Here is a 9878-nt window from a genome sequence, read left to right on the forward strand (position 1 = left end):
TGTTTGACAGGAGGATTCCATGCTGGAGTTTCAGTGCCACTACAGAGAGGAGAAATGGCTCACGCCTCGCTATTTCCAATTTGTAGAAGACTTTTTTAACACGGCCAATTCGTTGAAAGAAGACAAAGACTGTGAGCCTCCGCCGTGTCCCACCACCACAAAACCCGCCGCTGCGGAGACGACGACGACTGCGGCGACAGAGTCGCCTTTGCTGCATCGTTCGCAAACCGGTGAGATGATCCGGATTCCAGTATATAAAAACGTATATAGAAATATGTCATTATTCAGAATGAACAGCTTCCTAAACATTCATTCATTCATCTTCTACCGCTTATCCGAACTACCTCGGGTCACGGGGAGCCTGTGCCTATCTCAGGCGTCATCGGGCATCGAGGCAGGATACACCCTGGACGGAGTGTTCGGGGGTCACGGTGGCTTAGTGGTTAGCACGTTCGCCTCACACCTCCAGGGTTGGGGGTTCGATTCCCGCCTCCGCCTTGTGTGTGTGGTGTTTGCATGTTCTCCCCGTGCCTCGGGGGTTTCCTCCGGGTACTCCAGTTTCCTCCCCCGGTCCAAAGACATGCATGGTAGGTTGATTGGCATCTCTGGAAAATTGTCCGTAGTGTGTGATTCTGTGTGAATGAGTGTGTGTGTGTGTGCCCTGCGATGGGTTGGCACTCCGTCCAGGGTGTATCCTGCCTTGATGCCCGACGACGCCTGAGATAGGCACAGGCTCCCCGTGACCCGAGGTAGTTCGGATAAGCGGTAGAAAATGAATGAATGAATGAAGCTAGAAGGACGAACCTGAAGCAGAGGAACTGTCCGTTATCTACCAGTGTTTCCAGGGACAAAGTGGAAGGATTCGTTTAAAAAAAAAAAAACAATAGCTGAAGGAAACTAATCCTCCCTTTCTGTTTAGGCCACGCCTACTTTGGGTTTAAAAACCAAATGTTGATAGTGATACATGCTGGGTTTATGTAATACTAAGAGCTATGTAAGTAAATTGTCATAAATTAGTGCATCCCCTCGGGTGATGTGTGAGCACAAAGAAATACACGGAAAACATGAATGGCTCCGTGTGTGGGTTTTGTTTTTTTGGTCTTTTTTTTTTTTTTTTGACAGCTCCATTTTAGCACAAAGCCTAAAACCACGAGATGTTCCCTAGCGGACGGGATGAAAGGAAGAAAAGAGCCGCTGAACAATCGTCGGTGCGGTGATAACCGAGCAATCTTCAGATCTTCCCAAGCACAGACTCATTCTCTCCCAGAGCAGACACATGGGATCTTTTGTTAGGACGAAAAGAAAAGCGGGTCGTGATGGACTCTTCTTTCACTGAAGTGTTTTTCATCTAAGTGTATTAACGCTCCACCCTTTCTTTTCTCTCTCTCTCTCTCTCTCTCTCTCTCTCTCTCTCTCTCTCTTGCTCTCTCGCTCTACAGGTAGCCCATCTTCCGAGAGCACAAAAGAAGGTGAGGTTTCAAAATCATCTGCAAGAGTTTGTAGATTTTGAGGTTTATTTTTATTCAGCTTGTTATTCTGAGTCATTTCCACTAATCTGCTTCTCAGGAGGTTCAGGAATGTTGAACACAGGCCTATAACATCGCTGTGGCTTTTTTCCCACTAGATAATAAACTTGTGACCGCAACGCATTTATTATACACACACTCAACTCTATATGTGCTCCAGATGTGTTCACTGTCTATCACTCTCAGTCTCTCTCTCTCTCTCTCTCTCTCTCTCTCTCTCTCTCTCTCTCTCTGTCTCTCACCCTCAGTCTCTCTCTCTCACCCTCACGCTCTCTCTCTCACCCCCAGTCTCTCTCTCTCACACTCATTCTCTCTCTCTCTCTCTCTCTCTCTCTCTCTCTCTCTCTGTCTCTCTGTCTGTCTCTCACCCTCAGTCTCTCTCTCTCACCCTCACGCTCTCTCTCTCACCCCCAGTCTCTCTCTCTCACACTCAATCTCTCTCTCTCTCTCTCTCTCTCTCTCTCTCTCTCTCTCTCTCTCTCTCTCTCTCTCTCTCTCTCTCCTCACTCTCTCTGTCTCTCTCTCTCCTGACTCTCTCTCTCTCTCTCACCCTCACTCTATCTCTCTCTCTCTCACCCTCACTCTATCTCTCTCTCTCTCACCCTCAGTCTCTCTATCTCTCTCTCACCCTCAGTCTCTCTCTCTCACCCTCAGTCTCTCTCTCTCACCCTCACTCTCTCTCTCACCCTCAGTCTCTCTCTCTCACCCCAGTCTCTCTCTCACCCCCAGTCTCTCTCTCTCTCTCTCCCACCCTGTCTCTCTCTCTCTCTCTCACCCCCTGTCTCTCTCTCACCCACTGTCTCTCTCTCTCTCTCTCTCTCTCTCCCTCCCCCTCTCTCTCTCTCTCTCTCTCTCTCTCTCTCTCTCTCTCTCTCTCTCTCTCTCTCTCTCTCTCTCTCTCTCTCTCTCTTTCTCTCTCCCCCTCAGGCTCTCTCTCTCTCACCCTCAGTCTCTGTCCCCTCCCTGTGTGTCTCTCTCTTATGCTCCATCTGTCTCTCATCCTCATTTTCTCTCTGTCTCTCTCACCCCCTCTCACTCACTCACTCACTCACTCACAAATCTAATTCAATCAAATTACTATTACTCAACAATGTTACATTACTACACATCAGTAATATTAACAAAGAAAAATTATTAGACATGTGTGTGTGTGTGTGTGTGTGTGCGTCCTCAGGCTTGTGATCAAGTTAAAGTATAAACCTGTACACCTGTGTATGCATTTTTGAAACATGCCCAAACCTCTCAGAGATTAAACTTTTGACTTGTTTTCTTCTGCATAATTGACAGCATTAAAGACGGGCATGAGTCATTATACTGTAAGTCGACCAAATAAGGAATAAAACACTTCTACGCTGATTGTCCTTTAACAGTGCGTCCGTACAACATGTTTATATTTGTTTTAGAAAGATAATTATCACTTAGTAAAAAGAGCGTCATGGTTTTTTTTTTTTAAATAAACTGTTTTGTGTCATAAAAAGACGAATAAAACCCCTGGACACTCCTTGTATATAAACGTAGAGAAAACGTCACTTTAATGCGTTTCCATGACGTGTTTGCTGTAACAGTAAACAGGACATCGTGTGATTTGCAGCTGTGCTACAGTCAGAGCTGCTGTTTCAGAAATCTAATCAACGCTTTCCAACCAAACCGCATCCTCTTTATCTCCAGGCTCCATGGATCCGAGGACTTTTCCGTCGGCGGTGAAGACGAGTCTCTATTCTCTCCTTTTTATTCCCGTCATCGCCGCCGTGTTCCTGCTCGTCTGGAAGGTGAGTGGCGTCTCATCCTAAATCCTATTAGATTTTTTTTTTCTGTAAATCGATGACAGTTGACTGACTTCCTGTCTGTTTTTATCATGCAGGTGAGATCCAGAGGAAACGCCCCTTTGCCCCAGAGTAGTACAGAAGATCCGCCTCTGTTTATTGGAGCCAAGCCCAGCGCACCACCGCTAGATGAGGACATGTCTGAAAAGTAATTATGAACTCTACAGTACAGCCGTCTGCTCACACTCGCTTGTAGGGGGCGCTCTCAGGGACACTCGCTCATAGGGGACACTCACTCTCAAGGACATTTACAGGGACACTCGCTCTGAAGGACATTCACAGGGGACACTCACTCTCAAGGACATATACGGGGACACTCGATCACAGGGGACACTCGCTCTGAAGGGCATTCACAGTGACACTTGCTCACAGGGGACACTTGCTCACAGGAGACACTCGCTCACAGGGGACACTCACACTCAAGGACACTTGCAGGGGACACTTACAGGGACACTTGTTCACAGGGGACACTCACACTCAAGGACATTCACAGGGGACACTTGCTCACAGGGGACACTTGCTCACAGGGGACACTTGCTCACAGGGGACACTCACACTCGCAGGGGACACTTGTTCGCAGGGACACTTGCTCACGGGAGACTCACACTCAAGGACACTCACACTCATGGACACTCGCAGGGGACACTCGCAGGGGACACTTGTTCACAGAGACACTTGTTCACAGGGGACACTTGTTCACAGGGGACACTTGCTCACAGGGGACACTCACACTCAAGGACACTCACACTCACAGGGGACACTTGTTCACAGATGACACTCACACTCAAGGACACTCACACTCACAGGGGACACTTGTTCACAGGGACACTTGCTCACAGGGGAGACTCACACTCAAGGACACTCACACTCATGGCCACTCGCAGGGGACACTTGTTAGCAGGGGACACTTGTTCACAGGGACACTTGTTCACAGAGACACTCGCTCACAGGGACCCTCGCTCTGAAGAACATTCACAGGGATGCTTGCGCACTAGGGACACTCGCTCACAAGGACACTTGCACACTGGGGGCACTCTCGCACTGGGGGCACTCGCTCACTGAGAGCACTCGCTGGGGACGCTCACTCACTGGGGACACTCGCTCTGAAGGACACTCACAGGGGACACTTGCTCACAGGGATATTCACTGCGGACACTCTCACTGAGAGCACTCACTCGCAGGGGACGCTCGCTCACAGGGGATGCTCTCATGGGATACTCACAGGGACATTTGCAGGGACACTCACTCTCAGGGGCCACTCGCTTGCAGGGGACATATGTTCCCAAGGGACACTCCTGTGCAGAGGACACTTGCACCGACATCAATTACACATCATAATTCACATAAATTTTATAAATTGTGATTTGAATAATAATTATGTAGATTATGGAGAACCACACGAGGGGGTGAAGTAATACATTTTAATTCTTAACTTTTCTTATGCAGCAAAAGATTAAACAACATCTGCACAGTGTAACACCATCCATCTTCATCACAACCGGTGAGATTTTTAGTTTTATCACATTTTAATCTATACGTTTGTCACATGGAATTTCTCTGGTTTTTACAGAATCCATCCCTTTTTTTTTCCAGATTGTACAGTTGAAAGAAAAGGCAGCGACTCGAGATCCACACATCTAACTTCTTATTCTCTCAGCTTTGAGGGACAAGTACCGACCTCGAAGAATGAAGAACTGAGTTACGATGATGTTTCTGAGAACAATAGTCGCACCTTTTCTGTGGTAGAAGGGTGGAGGAGGAGGAGGAGGAGGAGGAAGAGGAGGAAGAGTTAAAATTGATGACCTGACTGTGATTCATGCATGGAGATCACACAAGAGGGAAAAACAACCCTGTCAAATCCAGCTGAAGGGCCTTAGTTCAGCGCAGCTGAGAGTATCCGAATAATCCAGAACAATTGCGAAGAAGAAGAAGAAGAAGAAGAAGAAGAAGCGAAGGCAAGAAGCGACTGCATTTCGTCCTCTTCCCTCCTGCTTCCTGTTTGGTAGAGTTCTCTTGCTCTTTGTGTCTGAGCTTTGGATATCCTACTTGTTTTAATCATTTTCATAACAAAAAATATTCTTCAGTCGTTTCATCTGAATTGTGTTTCTGATTTTTTTTTTTTTTTTTTATTGTTGCTTAACTGGTGGTGTGGACTTAATTTATTTATTTTGTTTCTCAGAATATGTTCTAAAAGTAAAAAGAGTTTTTTTGCTGCTCCTGCGTGTGTCGTCAGGCGATGAGGTTGTGGAAGTGCAACGCTCCAATTCTGTGCTCCTTAAACCACAGCTGTTGCGCTATAACGCGGGCCCTCGGGCCATCTAATTACTGTCAGGTCTTTTACATTTACAACCTGTTCGCTGCATTTACGGAATTTATAACCGCGGCTTCGTGCGGAGCTTCACACTGAGCTGTGATCTGTGAGTTCGATCCAGGAGTCGATTCAGCTTTCGCACGCTGCTGCCAGTTTAAATAGAAGATATGAACTCTTATGTCTTACAGAATAATCACCCAAAACCTTCAGATTAACACCTGATTCTGTTTAATAACAGTTTGTAATGAATGTTATTACATGTCATTAAATAAGATGATAAAATTCTCAAAAAAAAAAAAAAAAAACAACAACAACAAAAACAGGACATCTGTGTTCGTATATTTCTAAATCCAGCTTAGTGTGCTTTAACATCACGCCACACTTTTTTGCTCGGAACCTTGAACCTTTTTTAAATCCTGTTAAACAAAGTCCCCATTATGCTGATGTGTGTGTGTGTGTGTGTGTGTGTGTGGAATAGTAATAATAATAACAAGAGAGCATCAGTTAAAACCCTTAATCAAGGATCTCTTAACGAACACTGTTCTCCTTGAGTCAGATCATTCGATTCACCAAAGCCGAAGAGTTGACTCTTTCGAATCCTGGTCGGCCATTTTGTTTAAAAGCAGACAAACAATTTTTTTAAAAGTGCTTGTTTGTGTAATATTTGGGTCATTAAAACACTGTTTGTAACCCTTAACATCGATGCTGTCTTAACGTACACTGTTTTCAGTGAGTCAAATCATACGGTTCAACAACGATCAAGATTTGACTCTCTTGGATCAAAGTCGGCCATTTTTTTGTTTGAAACCAGACAAACACGTTTTGACCGTTTGTTTGTTTGTTTGTTTTTTGGTCTACATGATGATACAAATGACAAATTTCAGCAATGCATCCATACATATATATGAATTAATTTATAGGTAAATAAATAGCCTCTGCTGTAGCTAGAATAAACACTGGATAAAGCAGATGCTATTTATTTATTAGAAGTAAGGAATAATTTTAAAAAATGATATGGGGGAACGCTTTTGGAGGAATATAATCAACAAATTAGGCGATAGTTGACGATTTTCATATATAACGGCACCTCCGAAAATGTGGCGATGATTACAATTTAAAAATGTTTTAATAGATAAAATGAATTTATCAATCCATAAAAATGGATTAAATGGCATTTTATGTGCTATATCGATTATAGATCCATTGTGAAACCTCTATAAAACAGTCCTTAACTAACCGGCGTCTCTTTTTTTTTCCCTTTCTCGAATAAATAAATAAATAAATAAAGAGCTACCCTTAAACGTGTGAATGTGAGCGCTGACACCGGAGACTCCTTCCGTAACTTACAAAAATCGCGTCACAACTTTTTTCTTACGTTTGTTTGCTGCTCATTTTTACTATAGAAACGATAAAGAACTATTAAACTAAGGTCATTAATGTAAACCTGCGATCTAGATGATGATTCAGATGTCAGTTTAAGAACATTTCTGAGGTAGAAATCTCGCTTCTGGCTAATAACGGCTGTAAATCATGTTAGTTTTGTAACCTTAAAGTCAAGCGTTACCAAACAGTGTGTGAGTTTGCTCTTCTCAAGCTTCAGAATGGCTTCAGGCTGAACGTGACTCATCTCTAAGCGCTCTGTGTGTGTGCGTGTGTGTGTGTGTGTGTGTGTGTGTGTGTGTGTGTGTGTGTGTGCGCAAATGAGTGTCAGAAATGTGCATGCTCTTTTCTCTTTTTATTCTGCTCCTCAGAACCCAACGTGTACATATCGATTTTTCTAACAGCTATCAACAAATGTAATACGTTTCAGATGAATCTCTGAGATTCGTTACGTTTTTTTTTTTCCTCTTCTTTCATAACCGGAATGATCCTCTCATGGGATGCGTTCTCTCATGGGTTGTAACGATCTGTGTGGGAATGAACTGCTGCTGCTGCTGCTGCTTCGATGCATGTGTACCACTTTTTAACGACTTTATATATTATATATAATATAATATAATATAATATAATATATAAAAGTAAATCTCTGGTATAAATCTGTTTCCCTGATCATGCATTATCACTAAGTTTTCTTCTGGAGACACGGCCTGGAACGCCGCAGGAAGCCGGAAACTGAAATCTGCTCGTTTTGGAACGTTTACAGCTTTCTATTCATTACGGCAGCGACTCAAAACTGTTTCTTTTTTCAATACACGTTTTTAAAAACTATCCTCTTTCACCACAACTAATCGATGTATTGACTTCTATACCAGTAACGGAATAAAAGACGAGGTTGTGTGAGAACTATTTACCCGTCGGACATGAAATACGTGTAGAAATTCTGCAGTAGTGCTTTTTTTTTTTTTTTATCGATGTAGAAAAGAAAAGAAAAAACGATTGCCGATGTTACGAGTGCGTATGCGCATGTGGTCGAGTGTTCTGTTGTGTTGTTTTGTGTTGTGTTGTGTTTAAATGGGATTAGTTTTGATATTGTGCAAAACGTTAACGAGCCCCGTTCAGGGGACGTTGGGTTTCGTCGTTCTTTGTAACTGAGTGGAATTTAAAAATGATGGAATAAATAAACAAAAACAACACAAGCGGATGTAACAAGTTAAAGAAGAATAGTTTCACCACGAGATTAATCATCATAGACGTTCTTGCAGAGACTTTATTGCTTTATATTATTTTCATTTTGTTTGTGTGGAGAAAGGCTTAAGCTGTGAAACTTTAAATGGTGGCATCCTTTTTTTTTTTTTTTTTTTTTTTGAAATCGACCCACCTAAGAGCCTCTGACCTCACATCTGTGGACATCACGCGACACGCCATGGACTTACTGAAGGCCGTCATGTATCTGAGACTGATTTCTGCCGTGTGTGTGTGTGTACAGTATGAGAACACTTCACCTGGGACAAATCCTCGTGTCTGGACGTGAGGTTCAAAAAAATGTCCTTTGTGGAGTTGCAGGAACAAGAAAACTCACCTGGCATGTCAGCTGCCTTTAAAAATCTTTTAAAAATGAAATAAATAAACAAATAAATAAATAAATAAAAACCTGTTCCTGCACGTTTGGACCGTCATGCGGCAAGAAGGCTCTTAGTCAAGGAAGATAGTCAGGGTGCCAAAAGATATAAGTAATTGTGGCCCAGTTGATGTGATATCTGGGTGACAGTCTACTGTATTCTGTATTTTTATATAAATATATGCATATAATGAAAATATATGTATGAGATGTGAATAAAGTACATTTATCCAACACTGCTCTGGAAATCCTCACAACCTCCTCGTGTGTGTTCCATTTATAAGATCTTTTGCTTTTATCGTGTCCGTGTCGTCGAGTGATGAACGTCTTCCTCGTGTCTCGCTCCACAGTGGTGTTAACCCTTGTGTGTTGTTCGTATGTTTGTTACTCAGCCAGTGTTCGTGGGTCTGTTGGACCCGCTGCATGTTTCAATTCAAATCGATTCAATTCAAGTTTATTTGTATAGCGCTTTTTACAATGGACTTTGTCTCAAAGCAGCTTTACAGAACATAAACATAGAGCAGAAGGTAAACATAAGGAGAAATATAAAGAATAATATAATAAAAAAATTCAAGATGAATATTAGATATATTTAGTTCACAATGTGTATGTATTTATCCCCAATGAGCAAGTCTGAGGTGACTCAGGCAGCAGTGGCAAGGAAAAACTCCCTTAAATTGGTAAAGGAAGAAACCTTGAGAGGAACCAGACTCAAAGGGGAACCTCATCCTCATATGGGTGACACTAGAGGGTGTGATTATAAATATACAGTCTGATAAATGTTGTATCGGTGTAGAGATCACATGGAGTTCAGATCTCCTCTTAGTATCACAGAGTCCAACTGGAGCTGGTAGATCTGTAGATGTCTCAGGATTCTCACAGAGTCGGTCTCGTCTCGGCGGAGGTCCGAGATCTTCATCGCACGGAAGACGATCGGAGCTGGTACAATGTCTGGGTGTCTCGGCATGGGTAGGATGAGAGAAGCAGTGGAGAGGGATTAACATATCTGCTGTTCATAAAAATGTGCAAGTCTGATGTAATAGTGCACAATATTATGGGAATTTTTAATCAAAAATTTGATGTTAAAATACTTTACAGATGTTTACTTCATCCCAATTACAAGCAATATAAACAGCATATATATGGTTAATATTTGCCCTTTACCTTTATTACATGACGTTTTTTTTTTAATTAAAGTGCTACTCGTTTTTTGTTGTTTT

The 9878-nt window shown here is 42.9% G+C and overlaps 1 protein-coding gene across 1 annotated transcript in view; it reads left to right on the forward strand.

The window, feature by feature from the left end:
* The window catches only part of kitlga (kit ligand a), a 29870-nt gene extending 20955 nt beyond the window's left edge, over positions 1-8915 (forward strand). Inside the window, exons 5-10 of the mRNA XM_060885206.1 lie at positions 11-230; positions 1440-1469; positions 3195-3295; positions 3388-3497; positions 4796-4850; positions 4943-8915. Coding sequence (XP_060741189.1) covers positions 11-230; positions 1440-1469; positions 3195-3295; positions 3388-3497; positions 4796-4826 — 492 coding nt within the window. The 3' untranslated portion in view covers positions 4827-4850; positions 4943-8915. The remainder of the gene's footprint in view (positions 1-10; positions 231-1439; positions 1470-3194; positions 3296-3387; positions 3498-4795; positions 4851-4942) is intronic.
* The last annotated feature ends 963 nt before the right edge of the window (positions 8916-9878 follow it).

Source organism: Tachysurus vachellii, chromosome 13 (genome assembly GCF_030014155.1).
Source record: "Tachysurus vachellii isolate PV-2020 chromosome 13, HZAU_Pvac_v1, whole genome shotgun sequence".
NCBI lineage: Eukaryota > Metazoa > Chordata > Actinopteri > Siluriformes > Bagridae > Tachysurus > Tachysurus vachellii.